Source organism: Meriones unguiculatus, chromosome 6, assembly GCF_030254825.1.
Source record: "Meriones unguiculatus strain TT.TT164.6M chromosome 6, Bangor_MerUng_6.1, whole genome shotgun sequence".
Taxonomy (NCBI): Eukaryota; Metazoa; Chordata; class Mammalia; order Rodentia; family Muridae; genus Meriones; species Meriones unguiculatus.
Genome location: NC_083354.1, coordinates 112,344,847 through 112,363,184, shown reverse-complemented (window position 1 = coordinate 112,363,184; position 18,338 = coordinate 112,344,847). Strand labels below are relative to the sequence as shown.

The 18,338-nt window shown below is 41.1% G+C and overlaps 1 protein-coding gene across 2 annotated transcripts in view; it reads left to right on the top strand.

Moving 5' to 3' along the window:
* The window catches only part of Prex2 (phosphatidylinositol-3,4,5-trisphosphate dependent Rac exchange factor 2), a 276,972-nt gene that overhangs the window by 194,230 nt on the left and 64,404 nt on the right, over nucleotides 1-18,338 (top strand). For both annotated transcript variants that reach the window (XM_060385865.1, XM_021653961.2), the window contains one exon: nucleotides 17,776-17,890. In XM_060385865.1, coding sequence (XP_060241848.1) covers nucleotides 17,776-17,890 — 115 coding nt within the window. The remainder of the gene's footprint in view (nucleotides 1-17,775; nucleotides 17,891-18,338) is intronic.

The following is an 18,338-nucleotide window of genomic DNA, read 5'->3' as shown; positions in this document are numbered from 1 at the left end:
CGCAGGGTTATGGAGGCTCTGTTCGTTAAGGGGTCACCCCTACACCCTAGAACAAGAATGCTGCAGTCCTGCAGTTAGGCCTGCCTCTGAGTGCTACCCTGCACAATTCCAGTTTTGCCAATTTGGGCTTTCAACACCTATGTTTATTTATTGTGGACTTTAATAGTTTGCTGACTCTGAGCAGATTAGAGAAAAGAAGTATCAACCAGTGTAACTAAGGAATGATCAGGCGTGTGAAGCCAGATATGCCCAAAGTAGAAATTTTGCTTTGGCCATATGTGTATTAAACTGAAAGTCCAGTTTTTTTTTAAATAGGTTATTCTCCCTCAGGTTTCAAAGTGACTCCACCCAAGGAGCCATTTCTGTTATTTTTAAGAAGTTTTTAGGAGATGTTCTCATTTTTTCTTTGTAGGTATGTGATAGTTAAGGTCAATGCTGGCAATACTGATGGGCAACTGTTGGGCAGAGTGAATGGAATCTTATGTAAGAACTGGGAAATAGTAAGAGCTGGAGAGGACAGGGTCTCCACAAGGAGAGCAACAGAACCAGAAAATTTGAACACAGGGAACTTCCCAGAGACTCATACTCCAACCAAGGACTATTCATAGAGATAACCCAGAACCCCTGCACAGATGTAGCCCAGGGCAGTTCAGAGTCCAATTGGGTTACATAGTAATGTGAAGAGGGACTGCCTCTGACATAATCTGATTGGCCTGCTCTTTGATCACCTCCCCCTGGAGGGGAGCAGCCTTACCAGGCCATAGTAGAGGACAATCCAGCCACTTTTGATGTGAACTGGTAGACTAAGATCAGAAAGGAGAGGAGAACCTCCCCTATCAGTGGACTTGGGGAGTGGCATGCATGCAGAGGGAGGAGGGAGGGTGGGTTTGGGAGGGGAGGAGGGAGGGGCTTATGGGGGGATGCAGAATGAATAAAAATGTAATTGATGAAAAATTAAAAAAAAAAAGAAAGAAAAGAGAAAAGAAAAAGAAACAATGACCAAAAGATCTTTATATGAGATTTACCTGAAATATGTCAGAAGTCTCCACAAATTTGGATAAGACATAGAAAATTGCTGTGCCAGTGAGTTCATTTTTTTTTTTAGTTTTAATTGGGCTTAAAGCTTTTAAAGGCTTTCTGTGTCTTTTTGTTGTGTTTTTACTATGAGAGAGAGAGAGAAAGAGAGAGAGAGAGGAGCACCACGGCTTTTATATGGATAATCTACGGTGTCCATATTCTCCTTCCACCTTTAAGAGGGTCCTAGGGATCAAACTTACGTAGTCAGGCTTGAAACATTGGATAACAAGCACCTTTACCCCATGATTCACTTGCCAACCTTATTTCTCTCTCTTTTTTTTAAATTTTTGTCTAAGGAACCATTACTGATAATAACAAATGGCACTAAGCATTTCTTTTTAAAATGTTTCATTTGTGACACATCCAATTTCAGTAACTGAATAACCACACCCCATTGCAAATGTATGTCGGGAAAAGATTATTTTTGTAAGTAACCTTTATTTTATTACTTTTCAAAAGCCAATTGAAAAATAAATTTATTGCCTTGAAAAGTAATTTGAAAAACATGCAGTGAATATTTGACTTTTATACCTCATAGCAGCAACATAGAGATGCATGCATTTAATCCCAGCACTCCAGAGGCAGAGGCATGTGAATCTCAGTTTAAGGCCAGAGGTAGTTCCAGGGAACCTGGGTTACACACAGAAACCCTTTCTTGGAAAAACAAAGATGGGGTTGGGGGTGACGCCAGACCTGTGTTCAAAGGTCACAGAAGAGCATAGAAGATTGGAAACATTTCATTAAAATTCTGCCCATGATAAGTTTGTTTCCTTAAAAGGGTGCAAATGCCTCTGTAGTTGTAAAGCTCCCATGAGCTATCATTAGTATCTCTCAGTGTTCTGACAGAAGCCTGGGGCATCCAGAGCTACTTTGAATCGAGTTAGTTTGCTGATTGAAAGCGATGCTCAATGAAAGAAATGGCCTTTTCCTAGAATAAACATCATTTGAAAAGTTTTAGTTTTCATTGCCCATAGCTCATCACTTGTTACATAAAAAAAAAGGAAAAAAAAAAAAAAGAAAGAAAAGAAAGAAAATCTGTGCATGTGAAAATCTCCTGGGGAAGTCATCAGTGTCATCCCTCAGCATAGCCCCTGGTAGCAAAAGCAAGGATATCGCTGTCTTCCTCTCAAGGGCAGGAAGTAAGCAAGGTCAAAGGTGAATGTGTATTGCAGGAAGCCACAGCTTTGGAATAGGAGCTAGGCATACACATGGGTACTAATTTCTAATACAAGGCACACGGAAAGTTGGCACAAAGAATATCTACAGTGCTTGAATGCAAAGATCACTTTACCATAATCTTTTGCCTCCTCTCCATGCATGCTTTCCACAGTTTAATGTGGACGAGTTCCTGGACCCTCTGTGTGAGGAATATCAGACAGTCCACAGAGAGTCAATACTCAGTTCCTCCTTCACTGACTTATTTCTAAGTTCCACAGGGTCACCTTAGAAAGGTTTTAGGAAGTGTCCATGCCCAGCCCCACACAACAAATAGCCGTTAAGACAGGATCACTGGGAGGCAGTGTACAAATGCCAAGATGCTTTTGCAGTTTTCTGGGTGTTTCTGAGTCCACCAGGAGAAGCCGCCACTGGTCTTCCTGGGTTATGAAGCACTGCAATTATCTAGTTAATCTTCATTTAATGATACCAATTCATCTCATAAATGTTCAGATGTCAGGAGTCTGTGAAGCTTTAACAAAGAGACTAAGGGCAATATGAAATATTCTGCGTGTTGTCCCTACAAGGAGGCATCACTTTGGCTCAGAGTTTTCTCCACCAAAAGCTGATAGTGTCATGGGCTTCATCTGTGCAGGGATTCTAGGTTATCTCCATGAATGGTCCTTGGTTGGAGTATCAGTCTCAGAAAAGACTCCTGGGCCCAGATTTCTTGGTTCTATTGCTCTTCTTGTGGAGCTCCTGTCCTCTCCAGGTCTTGCTATCTCCCCCTTCTTTCATAAGATTCCCTGCACTCTCCCCAAGTTTGGTTATGAATCTCAGCATCTGCTTTGATATATTGCTAGATAGAGTCTTTCAGAGTCCTTATGTGGTAGGTTCCTGTCCTGCTCCCTGTTTTCTTCCTCTTCTGATGTCTGTCCTTAACTTGATTGTGTGAGTCTCGCTGCAGTAAACATTGGTTTGCAGATATGTTGAATGGCCTCTTTCAAGAATACACCCAAGAGTCATATGGATGGATCTATGTTTTGTTTTTCTTGATTGATCAGTTTCTGAGAAAAATCATGATTTTTTTTAAATAAGTGGAAATGTCGCTTTTTGTGTGTCTTAACATTTAATTTTCTTTAAAACTGATTAGGCCTGCCTACCCTTTTTTTCTTGCTAGCTATCCACATTTAATGGGATGTTTTATTTCCTCTAATTCAAAAGCGCTAGCTAGCAATAAAACAAGCAAACATAAGTTATGTTTTAAATAAATGCCATTAAGTATGTTTTCAACTACGTATGTCAATATAACCTTTGAGAACTATATTATGCACATAGGAAGTAAGAAAATTAGGTAAGGAAATGCTAGAGAGAACAAAGTTTGAAGCTACCATGGTTATTATATATTAAATCTTTTTTTTCTGAAATTAGATATTTAATTTTTAGAACACCATTCTGTTTTATTTTAACTTAAATAACCATAAATAAAACAAACTATTTAGCTAAAATAGAGAATATTGTTCTTCTTTCTTTTGGCCACACAAACATGATTTTTAAATACAGAACTCCTACTTTGTGTTTTTCATTCTCTGCAACATTATTATATGGCATTAAAAAAAATCTTGCTTGGCAAACTTAGACACTTATCCTGCTCCTAAAAGTAGAAAAAGTCGTTATGAATTTGAATAGTCATGAAAATGTGTTATTGTTGTCAAAGACATGCTGAAAATGGCAATTAATATGAACAGAGGAGTGTTCACTGAAATTATACTCAATTGTGTTTGCATGGTGGTGCTTATTTCAGTGGGCCAACGACAGAACCTGGCCCTTAGGAAAGTGCATCCCAGAGAGACACTCATTTCTCCCAGGCTCACCCCCCCACTTCCCTCTTCTCTTTGGTCTGAAGCCACAGATTGAAGTGTCCTTGCATGAAGGCTTGCTCAGTTTCCAGACTGTCTACTTAGGTAAGCACAGTCCATATAGCTCACAGACATTGAACTATCAACTCCTGTACAATGTCTGGCACATTGCCTGGAACACAGACTCCCTGAATAAGCAAGTTCTTATTCATTTGTACATTTTTATTCTATATTATTATGTCACAGGCTCTCCTCATACCATCACTTAATAAAGTCATCTCCCCTGCAACATCATTGGTACCTACTCTCATTTCCCATGAGCAGAATGAGGAACCGAGGGTCTCAGCTATTAATGGATCTGCCAGTTGTTGATTTCATATCTCTCAAAGATGAAAGCCTGGGGCTTCAGCTTCAGCTTCTTTCGCTAGCAGGAAGAGTAATTGGAGTTGAAGTGTGGGTGTCGATGGCTGATGCCTCTGGGATAACGCCTTGCTAGCAGAACAGTTCTTGTGCTTTAGCAGGAGTGACCCCTGTGTATGTTTGAAGTTGCTTCCTCAGAAGGCCTTTGTTTTACTCCTGTCCATATTTAGGGCCTGGAGACTGGGGAGTCTTTTACAGTGCTCCGAATTAATGCTGAAACTGTGAGGCAGAACCGCAACAAACTTGAAAAGAAGCTGCAAAGATGGCTTCGTGTTGCATGCATGCTCTGTAATATTCTACATAACTGTATGATGATTATGACTTTTATTAAAAATTCAAATTTAGTAATATACTTTAGAAGTTTCATTGTGATGGTTACTAGATCAAAAATTTAAGGAATATACCACAAGTCAAATTAGTAGTCACCTTTGTGGCTTTGCAAAAAAAAAAAAAAAATATATATATATATATATATATATATATGGAAATGATAACTCTTGTTAATTCATGGTATCTCATTATTTAGTTTGCAAAGTTTGCATTTAACAGCTTTGGGGAGAAAAATGAGGTTCATTTAAAATCAACTTTGAAACATTCTTTTGAAAATCAGTGACTGGTGATCCACTGTAAGAAAAAGGGATTTACATTCCCAAATTGATCTGTAACCAGTCTGGCTGCTGGCCATCTACATAGGAAACCTGAATTGCTGTTCTATGACTTATGTCCTCTAAAAAACAAAAACAGAACTCTTAAAGTTTAAAGAGAAAAAGAAGTGCTTAATAAAACCGTTATTAGAAAGAAAGCTGTATTAAGCAAAATATCTTTAAATCAAGTGCGATGTTACGGGTGTCTTTTATCCTGACCTAAAATAGCTCACCCGTTGAGTAATAGTACTGTCCTAAGATATCACAGAATTCATCTGCACTTCCTGTTATGTTAGCTTAATGAATAACAGGAGGTAAACATAACTGAAGATATGTACTCACACATTGCTAATGAAGCCCAGGTCTAGGACACTCCCGGCAAGTGCTCTTCTACCACTGAGCTATACCCTCAGAACTTGCTCGGTTGAGACAGTCTTACTGTGTAGTTCCTGCTGCTTGCCCTTGGCTCACTCTGTGCTTCAGGCTTGTCTGAATTTCCCTGCCATTGTCTCTTGAAGGCTGGGATTACATGCCTATTCAGCACCATAAAACTTCAGCCAGAGACATTGCTCCCCGCTGCTGTCACCAGCAGCCTGGGAACTTCTTTATAGAGGCATCTGCCTAAGTGAAGTGAGGTTCTTGACTGAGACCCAGAAAAAAAATAGTGCATGAGTTAGCCTGGAGTATAATTAAAATTTATTAAGGAGAGAAGTTTTTGTAGATTTAAGCTTTTAAGGACAGGATAGTGTACACCCAGATGTGGGCTTCTTGGGAAATTGTTGTGCCTGATTGTTTTAGCAATAGCTGTGCATAAGATTTGGTTAGCCTCTGCAGTCGCTTCTCTGAGTCACTAAGGAAAGCCTCCTTGTCCTCAGTGACTGAGAGCAGAGGTGGTTTCTGCAGTGCCTTGGATGTGTTACAATCTGATGAGGGAAAACCATGGATCCCAAAAGTCGCAGAAGAGAGATTATCAGCATACTGTAGGTTTGAAGTTGGAAAAGGAGAAAAAAAAAGCCACATGTGGTCATATATGCTTAGGCCTTAAGCATAGTTTATTGCTGTTTTAGCATTTTTATTTCAAGTGTCTTGAAGCTAAATGATTATTATCTCTGTGTAGGTAACCTTTACAAGGTATTTTCTGAGGTTCTTGACTCCTGGCTTTAAGAGGCTTCAGCCGGACTCACGAATAGAGAGGCTTCTTGTTTTTCCATGTTCCTGTAATTTTCTCTGTCTTTCTATCCCATCTCATTTTCCTCCTGTGTGACTTTGATCCCCTAAGATTTGATGGCAGCCAAAGAACCATTTTCTAGAAGTTAAGGTTTAGTCAGGTCAGGGCATAGGCCCTTTCTATCTTGTTACCAAAAGTCTCAACCTGCTTGGTCTGAGAGGGAGAAGAGAATGTCCAAGAGCTGTGCGACAGAGATCATCTCATTGTATGATGGAAATCTTCAAGAAATCATGTCAATTACCTGTGACATCAGTGGCACAGGTGACATTTCCTGGGGCAGATTCTTGTGTCCAATTAATAAGATTAGCACTGAAAAAAAAATAACAGGACCTTTTTCATCAACAGATCTATTGTAACAATGCTAGGAAATCATTTAAAGCCTTATTTATTTTATTTTTTTATCTTACCTTATCCACTTTATTTCTTTTTCATTGGAGTATGGGAGGTGTTTGTCCATCCTGCAGAGGTGTTGGCAAACGCTACGGAAAGACATCTCAGTAAAATCTAGTTGGCAACCTTTTTCTGGGATTTACCTCTTCTTTGCATAATGTAGAATAAAGTGGTCACTTGGCTTCACCCCCTATGTTAACACACAGCTAAATATGACAAGACCCCGTAATTCATGCTTCTCTTCCCTGGTGACATGAGTCATGAAATGCCTTGCTTTTCCACTGCTCTTTGGAGCACAGAATCTTGTGTCCACTTTGAGTACAGCACTGGTCATTTTCTATCTACGACCTTGATTAGTGGCCTGTTTCTTCTCCGAGCCCTGCTTCTGTATAAGATGGGCTTGCTTTTATCCCTGGGGAGGAGAGTGGTGAAAGAGCCGTCGCTCTTGTCCTCTGGAGTGCTGCTTGTCTGGCATGTGTGTGTGTTAGTTTATAACCTTGATGTCATAATTGTCCTTCTGCCAACCTCTATTTTGTATCACTTCTAGCCATGGGTCACCAGATGGCCTAGAGAAGATGAGTGAAATAAAATTCAGGACCATATTTCTTGAGAATACTTTTTTCTGTTAAAAGTCCTCCTTCTTTCCATATAGCTGTATGAATATGAAGAATGAGAAAACCATGCTTAGAGTCAGGGTAAACATTGACTCATTTATTTATTTTTCCCCAGTTAGAAAGCTTCAGTTAAGTTGCTAAGTTCAGCTTCGTAGGGTGAGGTGGTGAGAGGCAGATGTGTAGCCTTCCTTGTCTTTTGGAAGCCACTATTGCATTTCTCCCTGCGAGTTCCCAGGTTTGTGCAGCTGCTTCCATCTGTAAGCTGTGCATGGGCTTCTTGAGGCTTCAGTTTTGGGTGAGATCCACTGGCATAGACTTGTAATCTGTTCACTCCACACAGGAGCAGGCTAATTTGTTTCCAGAGCTTGGGGAAATAGATAGGGGTAACGGGGAAAACCCTAAAGATTGCTTTTGGTGGTTCCAAAAGAGTGCTTGGTTTTAGATAGTTCACCATCATGTCTTTTGGTGTCAGGAGTGCTGTGAAGGTGGCAAGGAGTTAGGAACTCAATCTAGTGTCCCAGAATGGGTTTAGTCTCGTCATCTGCTACCGTCGCTGTAGTTACAGCTTGTGAACCCCTGGCCTCTCACATGCAGTAGAGTCCAGCTGCTCAGAAGAATGAGCTCCAGCTCTGAGGATGTCCCTCAGCTTTTGAACTCCCATCTGTACTCTATTTCTATGCTATGTGAAACGCAAAGGGTTTCTTCTGTATTGGGAATTCTCCTGGCTTGGGCTGGCCACGGTAACTTCTTCAGCTTTTGGCAACATTATGGTTCACTCATCTGTCATAAGGTTTCAGAGAACTTCATGAGTAGCCTCCTAAAGCAGCTTGGCTCTGAGCCCCCTGTGTGGAACTAAGTTCTGTATCATCCAGCCATGCAACAACGGCTCTGCTCTCTCCTTTAGTTAAACCATCAGAGGATCTTTCTTTCAGAGGGCAGAGCTCATTGTCCTAGCGTTAAGATTACCCCCAAATTTCCACCTTTGTGGGGAGATTTGAACCTCTTATTAAGGCACACAATATTCTGCAAACTCTCAGAAGTTATTTTTAATTATATAGTTGTTATTTTTAATTTTCATCTTTTGTCAACTCTTTTTGTGACAGCCCTTTCTGTGAGACAGGCTCAGACTTTCTGCTATCTTCACTTTTCTGTTTTCCTTGGAATAGTCATTACCTTCCAGGACAAATGTTTTTTTTTTTTTAACCTTCTTTACCAATCTATTTCATACTTATCTGTCCACTGCATTTTTTTCTTATATTTTTTTGTATATTTTTTGTCTGTTTTTTTTGTTTGTTTGTTTCGGTTTTTACCAGGTAGGGTTTCTCTGTATAGGCTTGGCTGTCCCATAGTCACTTTGTAGACTAGGCTGGCCTAAAACTCACAGAGATCCACCTGCCTTTGGTTCCCTGAGTTCTGGGACCACAAGAGTGTGCTTGGCTTCCATTGCATTCTTTTATTACCGAGAACTTTATCTTTTCTTCTTTTTAAAGTAACTTAGTATTTTTATGGGAATTTTTTTCTTTTCTTTTCTTTTTTTAATTAGTTGCAGTTTATTTACTTTGTACCTCACCTGTAGCTCCCTTCTTTCTCCCCTCCCAAACACACCCTTCCTCCCTTTGCTCCACCCATACCCCTCCCACAGTCCACTGATAGGGGAGGACTTCCTCCCCTTTCTTCTGATTCCAGTCTATCAGGTCTCATCAGGAGTGGCTGCATTGTCTTCCTCTGTGGCCTGGTAAGGCTGCACCCCATTGAGGGGGAGGTGATCAAAGAGCAGGCCACTGAGTTCATGTCAGAGACAGTCCCTGTTCCCATTACTAGGGAACCCACTTCTTGGACACTAAACTGCCATGGGCTACATCTGTGCAGGGGTTCTAGGTTATCTGCATGAGTAGTCTTTGGTTGGAGTATCAGTCTCAGAAAAGACCCCGAGCCCAGATTTTTTGGTTCTGTTGCTCTCCTTGTGGAGCTCTTGTCCTCTCCAGGTCTTACTATTTTCCTCTTCTTTCATAAGATTCCCTGCACTCTGCCCAAAGTTTGGCTATGAGCCTCAGCATCTGCTTTGATACCCTGCAGAGTAGAGACATTCAGAGGCCCTCTATGGTAGGCTCCTGTCCTGTTTCCTGTTTTCTCCCTCTTCCAATGTCCATCCTCTTTGCCTTTCTGAATGGGGATTGAGCATCTTACCCAGAGTTCTCCTTCTTGCTTAGTTTCTTTAGGTGTACAGATTTTAGTATGTTTATTCTATATTATATGTCTAATATCCACTTATGAGTGAGTATATATCACGTGAATCTTTCTGTTTCTGGGATACCTCATTTAGGATGATCTTTTCCAGTTCTCACCATTTGCCTGAAAATTTCATGATTTCCTTGTTTATAATTGCTGAGTAATATTCCATTATGTAAATGTACCACAATTTCTGTGTCCATTCCTCAACTGAGGGGCATCTGGGTTGTTTCCAGGTTCAGGCTATTACAAATAAAGCTGCTACAAACATGGTTGAGCAGATGTCCTTCTTGTGTCCTTGAGCATCTTTTGGATATATGCCTAGGAGTGGTATAGCTGGATCTTGAGGTAGCACTATTCCTAGTTGTCTGAGAAAGTGCCAGGTTGATTTCCAAAGTGGTTGTACAAATTTACATTCCCACCAGCAATGCAGGAGGGTTCCCCTTTCTCCACATCCTCTCCAGCATGTGTTGTCACTTGTTTTTGATCTTAGCCATTCTGATGAGCATAAGGTGAAATCTCAGGGTCATTTTGATTTGCATCTCCCTGATGGCTAAGGACACTGAGTATTTCTTTAAGTGTTTTTCTGCCATTTGATATTCCTCTATTGAGAATTCCCTGTTTAGCTCTATACCCCATTTTTTAATTGGATTATTTGATGTGTTGCTTTTTAACTTCTTGAGTTCTTTATATATTCTGGATATTAGCCTTCTGTCAGATATAGGGTTGGTGAAGATTCTTTCTAAATCTATAGGCTGTCATTTTGTTCTGATGACAGTGTCCTTTGCTTTACAGCTTTTCAGTTGCATGAGGTCTCATTTATTGATTGTTGCTCTTAGAGCCTGTGCCATTGGTCTTCTGTTCAGGAAGTTGTCTCCTGTGCCAATGAGTTCAAGGCTCTTCCCCACTTTTTCTTCTATAAGGTTTAGTGTGTCTGGTTTTATGTTGAGGCCTTTGATCCACTTGGACTTTAGTTTTGTGCAGGGTGATAAGTATAGATCTATTTGCATTTTTCATCATGTAGACATCCAGTTACACCAGCACCATTTGTTGAAGATGATATCTTTTTTCCATTGTATGATTTTGGCATCTTTGTAAAAAATCAGGTGTCCATAAATGTGTGGGTTTATTTCAAGGTCTTCTATTAAATTCCATAGATCCACCAGTCAGTTTCCATGCCAGTACCATTCAGTTTTTACTACTGTTGCTTTATAGTACATCTTGAGATCAGGGATTGAGATATCTCCAGAAGATCTTTAGGATTGTTTTAGCTATTCTGGGTTTCTTATTATTCCATATGAAGTTGAAAATTTTTCTTTCCAGGTCTGTAAAGAATTGTGTTGGTAATTTGATTGGAATTGCATTGACTCTGTAGATTACTTTTGGTAAGATGGCCATTTTTACTATGTTAATCCTGCCAAGCCATGAACATGGGAGATCTTTCCATCTTCTGATATCTTTTTCTATTTCTTTCAGAGACTGGAAAAATTTTTTTCATACAAGTCTTTGACTTGCTTGGTTAGGGTTACAACAAGATACTTTATGTCCTTTGTGTATATTGTGAAGGGTGTTGTTTCCCTAACTTCTTTCTCGGCACTTTTGTCTTTTGTATACAGGAGGGCTACTGATTTTTTTTAGTTAATTTTTGTATCCAGCCACTTTGCTAAAGGTGTTTATCAGCTGAAGGAGTTGCCTGGTAGAATTTTAGGGGTCACTCATGTTTACTATCATATCAGATGCAAATAGTGATACTTTGACTTCTTCCTTTCTAATTTGTATCCCCTTGATCTCCTTTAGATGTCTTATTGCTCTAGCTAGGACTTCATGTAGTATGTTGAAGAGATACAGAGAGAGTGGACAGCCTTTCCTTGTCCCTGAGTTCACTGGTGAAAGGATGAGAAAAAAACGAATATAACCTAAAATGCTCCTCTTGAGTTCTCTGACCGTACCACACTGTCAGCATTTCCAGTATTTCCATCAATGGCATCAAGCAGGCCCACAGCTTGGGTAGCTGTTGTCTCTCTATATCCTTGGAAACCTTCTCAACATATTGTCTTATTGTGCTTCTTTAGAATGGTTCCAAGATTAGTTTAACAGTCTTTGCTATAGAACAGTGGTTCTCTGCCTTCTTAATGCTGTGAACCTTTAATACAGTTCCTCGTGTTGTGGTTACCCCCAATCATGCAATTGTTTTTGTTGCTTCTTCATAACTGAAGTTTTGCTACTATTATGTATTGTAACGTAAATAACAAATACCAGAGATACAGGATATCTGATATGCAGCTCCCAGGGGTTACAATCCACAGGTTGAGAACCACTGCTTTAGAAAGTTGAAAGCACTTTCTATAAAATGCTACATATATATTGGGAGAATGCAGAAGTGAAATGGTGAATCATGATATCAAAGGAGAAAAGCTGAAGTTGTCAAGCAACTAAGCAATAGAGGAGGAAGTCTGCAGAGTTCCTGTACCCAAGGCTGCTAGCTTTATATAATGTAGTTAAAGCAAGAAAGTATGGTGTGCTAGTAGGCCCGTGTCAAGACAAGTCTGGAGAATGGTTTGCATAGAAACAGCCATTGCCAATATGTTTAGGCTTTCCCTTTTGTGTATGTGTGTATTCATTCATCCAGTCAGTCATTTTACATCCTGGTAGTAGCCCCCTCCCTCCTGTCCTCCTGGTCACACCCCTGCTTTCTGTTTTCTCTATTCCCCTTCCCCTACTCCTCAGAGAAGGGGCAGCCTCCTTATCCACCCACTCCAGCATATCAAGTTGCATCAGGAATAAGTGAATCCTTTCCCCCTGTGGCCTGGCACAGTAGGCCTGCCAGGGGAAAGTGATAGAAAAGCAGGCAACGGAGTCCATGGCAGAGTCAGCTCCTATATGTGGACTGATCAGCGCATCAGCTCCATCTGTGTAGGGTGCCTACATCCAGTCTATGCATAGTCATTGGTTGGTGCTTCAATCTCCACAGGTCCCCTGGACCTTGGTCCTTCAGAAGATACTAGAAGGAAAACATGTTTAAGCTTTCTAATGGTCTGCTTGTCAAAGCTTAGTTTTCTTGGTGTAACCCCAATTCACTTCTCACTAGATCTCTAATGGAGATAAGAGAACGTCTTTATCTGTTAATAAGTAGACCTTACAGTGATATCTCTACAAATAGCCATGATTGTTCCATCTGGCCCACGAAGAGAGACTGATAACTCCAGGAGAAAACTTGTCTTTAGAGTCAGTTATATTCATTAAACATCACTAGGGGCTTTTGATTTTCTCCAAGATAAAAGAAACCAAGGTAACATATAAGCTAGGAGAGCAGAGTAGAACTGTTCAACAGCAGTCAGGGAATTCACAGATACTTCTCCAGAGGTTGTCCCATAATGGTCACCAGAGAAGAAGTTAGTGGGAGGAAGACATGGGCCATTGTCACATCTCCATTGTACCTCTTGTCGTAGACTAAGGAGAACTATTCAGAGAACTTTACCCATGTGATACCAGGATTTATAATCAGAGTTTATTAAGAAGAGATGTTTAGCATGGGTTTAAGCCTGGGCAGCAACAGAAGGAGAGTTACTTAGAGACGGGTGTGTCCATACCCAAACATGGGTGAAGACTCTTCAAGAAATCCTTGTGTAACTGTCTTCAGAATAGTCCCATAGAAGGTATTGGTGGTTTCTGAAATGACAGCCTCAAATGTTTCCAGGCAGTTTCTCTACCCTTTGGTGAATGAAGTGCCTTGATGGGATTCGATAATGCCCTAGTTTCATTTCTGTTTCTATGATGAATGTGCTGACAAAAGCAGCTCTGAGAAAGATGATTTACTATTCCAGCACTGGTGAAGTCAAGGCATAATTTGGAGCTTACAGTTCCAGCCCTTCACTGAAAGGAGTCAGGGCAGGCTCTGGGAGTAGCTGGCCGTATCCAGTGTCGAGAGCAGAAAGAAGTGAATGAGGGCACAACTACTGCTCAGCTCACTTTCTTTACCTTTATACAACCCATGGCATGCTCAGCGGGAACGGTGCTGCCCGTGTCCAGCTGCATCACGTGCATCAGTTGCCACAAAACACTTTCTGCAGACATCGCCACAGGCCATGCTTGGTCACGCATGCTTAGTCCATAACCATTGCTACTTTGACATTTTTTTTTAATTAACATGAATCTATGTAAAAGGAATGTTGACTTTGTCATCAACATTCACGGCATGGCTTTCTTGTTTGTTGTTTGTTTGTATGAAACAGGGTGTCTCCTTGAAGCCCTGGCTGTTCTGGAACTCTTTCTGTAGACCAGGCTGGCCTTGAACTTAACAGAGATCTGTGCCTCTACCTCCTCAGTGTTGGGACATTTGCCACTACTGCTGACTACTTTTTTTTTTTTTGGTCTCAGTTGTTGTCTCTCAGCTTCAGGAAACTTCAGCCAGACTCCAGGGTGAGGGGCTCCTTTCCTTTCCCATGTCCCCACAATTTTCCATGTCTTTCTATCCTGCCTCAATACCACTATATCAGGCTACATTTTTTTACTCTGATGTATCTTAATACACAGGTCTGCTGCTTAGACCATACATATGTGTATATATACAGCATAATATAACTGAAGTATAGTATTTTTGTTATAATATTTATAACATGAAGTTTGAGCTTTATTTTTAATTAATTTACTTTTTATTTACTTTACATCCTGGTTGTAGCCCCATCCCTCCTCCCTTCCCAGTCCTACCCTTCATCCCTTGTCTCTTTCATAGTCCTCAGAAAAGGGGAGCACTCTTTCCCATCCACCCCAGCTCATCAAGTTGCATCAGAACTGAGCATATCTTCTTCCCTGGTGGCCTGGCAAGGCAGCCTCTCCAGGGGGAAGTGATCCTGTGAGAGTTGTCCTCCGAGAGGCTCTACCCAGCAGTTCCTCAAAATAGATGCTGAGATTCACAGCCAAACATTGGGCAATGCATAGGGAGTCTTGTGGAAGAGTGGGAGGAAAGGACCTGGAGGTGACAGAAGCTCCACAAGAAGACCAACAGGACCAGTTAACCCAGGCCCAGAGGGGCTTGCTGAGACTAAAGCATCAGCCAAGTATCATTCATGACTGGACCTGGGTCCCCTACCAAGATGTAGCAGATGGGCAGCTTAGCCTTCAAGTGGGTTCTCTAGTAAGGGAAGTGAGCTTAGTTTATAAAGAATGTCAGAAAGGGAGAAAACAGTTTCTCTCTACCCTGTATAATTGTTAGTTGGAAAAGATGCCAGTAGCAACGACTGATCAGTACGGCCAAGGCAAACAAGCCCTGCGTAACGTAGAAAACTATGGAAGAGATACCAAAGGGAAACATGGAGATGTCTTTGTTACTTGAGTTTCAGGGTAGAAGCATCACTTCTGAGGCTGTCATAAACTCTCCCCATGTGCTGTCTTAATGTACCAAAGAGCCAAGCAGTGGTGGAGGCAGAGTGTGGATCAGTGTAGCTATGTGGGGAAGAACATGTGAAGGAGGTCAGTGACCCCAAGTCTGTCTATAATGGGCTGATAGGAAGTTTAAAATTTTGTAATATATATATATACATATATCAAATGAGATGGTTAAAATATGCCTAAGTGACAGCAGGCCAGGGAGGGGTTCTGGGGAAGTCACTCAAGGTGAATATTCTGCTTTCCATGTAGGGGTAACTCAGCATGAATAAGTGCCTTTATTTTGGGGTGTTGTGATTTGATTATAAAATGCCCACCATAGCCTCATGTGCTTAAACACACGGTTCCCAGTTAGTGGCACTGTTTGGTAAAGTTATGGACTCCTTAGGAGAGTGCTGACTCATTTGGCAAACCTCCATTTCCAAAAATATTTACATTACAATTCATAGCATCAGCAAAATTACAGTTAGGAAGTAGCAAGGAAATAATCTTGCGGTTGTGGGTCACCACAACATTAGGAACTCTATTAAAGGGTTGAAGCATTAGGAAGGCTGAGAACCACTACCCTAGGCAAGACAAGCTAGACAAGCTGTGTCACTGGAAGTGAGCTTTCTTTGGGGTTTTATTCCCAGCCACACTTCCTGTTCCCCTTCTCTGCTTCCTGTATGTGGGTTAAATGTGGCCACCTTGCTTCCCGGTTGCCAGGCCTGCCTCATGCTTCTGCTGCTGTGTCTCCCCTGCCATGCTGGCCTATGTTCCCTTTGGAACGACAACTTTTCTCTAAGTTGCTTGTGTCAGGGTCTTATATTACAACCACAGAGAAGTAACCAATCCTGGCCTAGTGGTTTCATCCTGGAGGGCCCTGGGCCTCAAATCTGGCTGCTCCTTGAGGGAAGTTTGATCCTTCATTGATCAATCCTATCATCCCTAGAGTCTAATGTAACGATCGAAGGACATGACGTAAGAGAAAAATAGTGTATGAGGCAAAGCAGAGCCGCAGTACGAAATGTTAGGTGTCCCTCTTCAGCTTTGACGCTAGCTTAGTTACAGACACGCATTCTCTGTGGTTTCATAGTCTGAAAACAGTACATGAAAATCTCTAGAAATAAATGACTCGTAGTTTCAATTGTGCACCATTCTGAATAGTGTGGTGTTCATTGCCTAACCAGAGCATGAGAGATCATTATTCAAGCAGCATCTCCTTACTTGTATAAGTCACTTCCCCACTAGTCACTCAGTTGATCTCAGTTATCAGGTCTTTGGCTATACGGTGTCTCAGTGCTTATTTTTAAACAACCCTGATTTTACTGACGGATGGCTCCAACATGCAAAAATAGTGGTTTTGGCAATTGGGATATGCTAAAGAGAGACATAAATGCTACCTTCCTGTGAAAAGGTTAACGCTCTTGACTGAGATACAGAGAAAGACTAGCTCCTCTGCCCATAACACTGGGAGGATAAAGAATTTCTGGGCTTCTACTTTCTACTGTCATACTGCAGAACTTACAGCCACAGGACAGAAGCGCCTAGTGAAAATGGAAGAGGCATTACAAAACTGTGTGTGTGTGTGTGTGTGTATGTGTGTGTGTGTCTGTGTGGTGTGCATAGTATGTGTGTGTGTGGTATGCCTGTGTGTGAAAATCCACACAGGCTTCAGTAGAATCCCTGGTTTCACCATCTACTATAGGTCTGTCTTTGAATGCATCCCATGAAGAAAAGAGAAACCATTGTACCCATGTCCATGGAAACAAATAGGAATAAAGGACCAATTGTAGAGTGAGATGTATTGTCTAATTTTGTGTGTCAGCTTGACACAAGCTAGAGTCATCAGTGAGGAAGGAGCCTCCATGAGATCTAGCTGTAAGGCATTTTCTCAGTTAGTGATCAATGGAGGAGGGCCCAGCCCATTGGGAGCGGTGCTATCCATCAGCTGGTGGTTCTGAGTTCTGTAAGAAAGCAGGCTGAGCAAGCCAGTCGGTAGCCCTGGCTTCATAGCCTTTGCATCAGCTCCTGCCCGCATTTGAATTCCTGTCCTGATTTCTTTCAGTGACCAAAGACTAACAGTGATGTGGAAGTGTAGGCCAATTAAACCCTTTCCTCCCTACTTTCTTTTTGGTCATGGTATTTTGTTGCAACAGTAGAAACACTAAGACATGAAAAAAAATAAGGAGGAGGTTTGTTGTATAAATTTATCTCAGTGGCTTGTGCAGGGTCCAGAAGCTCTTATGGTTTTGTTTCTTTTTCTTCATGATGCAAAACAGGGGATTTTATGCAAATGCACTTCTCCATTCCCCCCCCTCACTGGTCCCCCTCCCCTGGTGTGGGTACACACAAAATGCAGCTTTCAATTTTGGATACAAATTCCTCTTACAAAGGACTAAATTTTACTTTGTTTCCTGAATACTGCCTATGCCTTGCCATTTCTAAAAATAACCAGCTGAAAATAATCCTTATGCCAAAAAGACATATTTTGGGGCGGCATATTCTAGTCTTCTACAATGCATTCAAAATGTTTTAAAAATACAAGACAGTTTAAACCAGAAATTTCCTTTGCCCACTTAAGGAAAAAAAAAAAAAAGCAGACTTCACCAACTGTTCAATATATATTTTGAAAGCCCTGGGCACTTCTTTTTTTTTTTTTTTTGGAGTCCTTTGTTGCATACCTGTTCATACTGGACACATTTTGGTTTATCTATCAAGAATTAGCAGGATTGGAAGAGATGCACAGAGAGCAAATTATAAGGTGGCATGTAAACTCTTCACTTTTTACACAGCATTGGAGAGCATGGAAGGATATTTCTATAGAGACAACATTTCCGTGGAAGAGTTTCAAGCGCAGATAAACACAGCCTCCCTGGAAAAGGTCAAACAGTACAATCAGAAGCTCAGGTATGCAACCTCCGCTTTTGTTGCCTTGGTTTTGCATTTTCTGTTAGGCTGTAACCACTTTGACCACATGACCAGGATGTGTAGCATTTTCATCGGCTTAGAGTATCGATGATATTTCCTTTGATACTTAATAATGTTTGATGTCTCACATACCCTAATGTGTATGTCCCATGAAAATGATGAAGAAAAAGAGTTTTGGAATATTCTGTGCTGAGGTTTTACTTTCTGGGGAAAATAAAGGCATGAGATTAAGGTATAGCAGATTGTTTCAAGGGAAAATACCATCCTTGTAGAGGGGCCAACGACTTGCAGGGAAAGTATATATGCCATTGAACAGCTGACCCCTCACATGGGGAGGAAAGGGGTCCTTGTGAAGATAGGAAGGCTATGTGCTTGTTATTGGAAAAGCATATCTGCATCCAAATAAATAATGCTTGAGTTTTAGTAT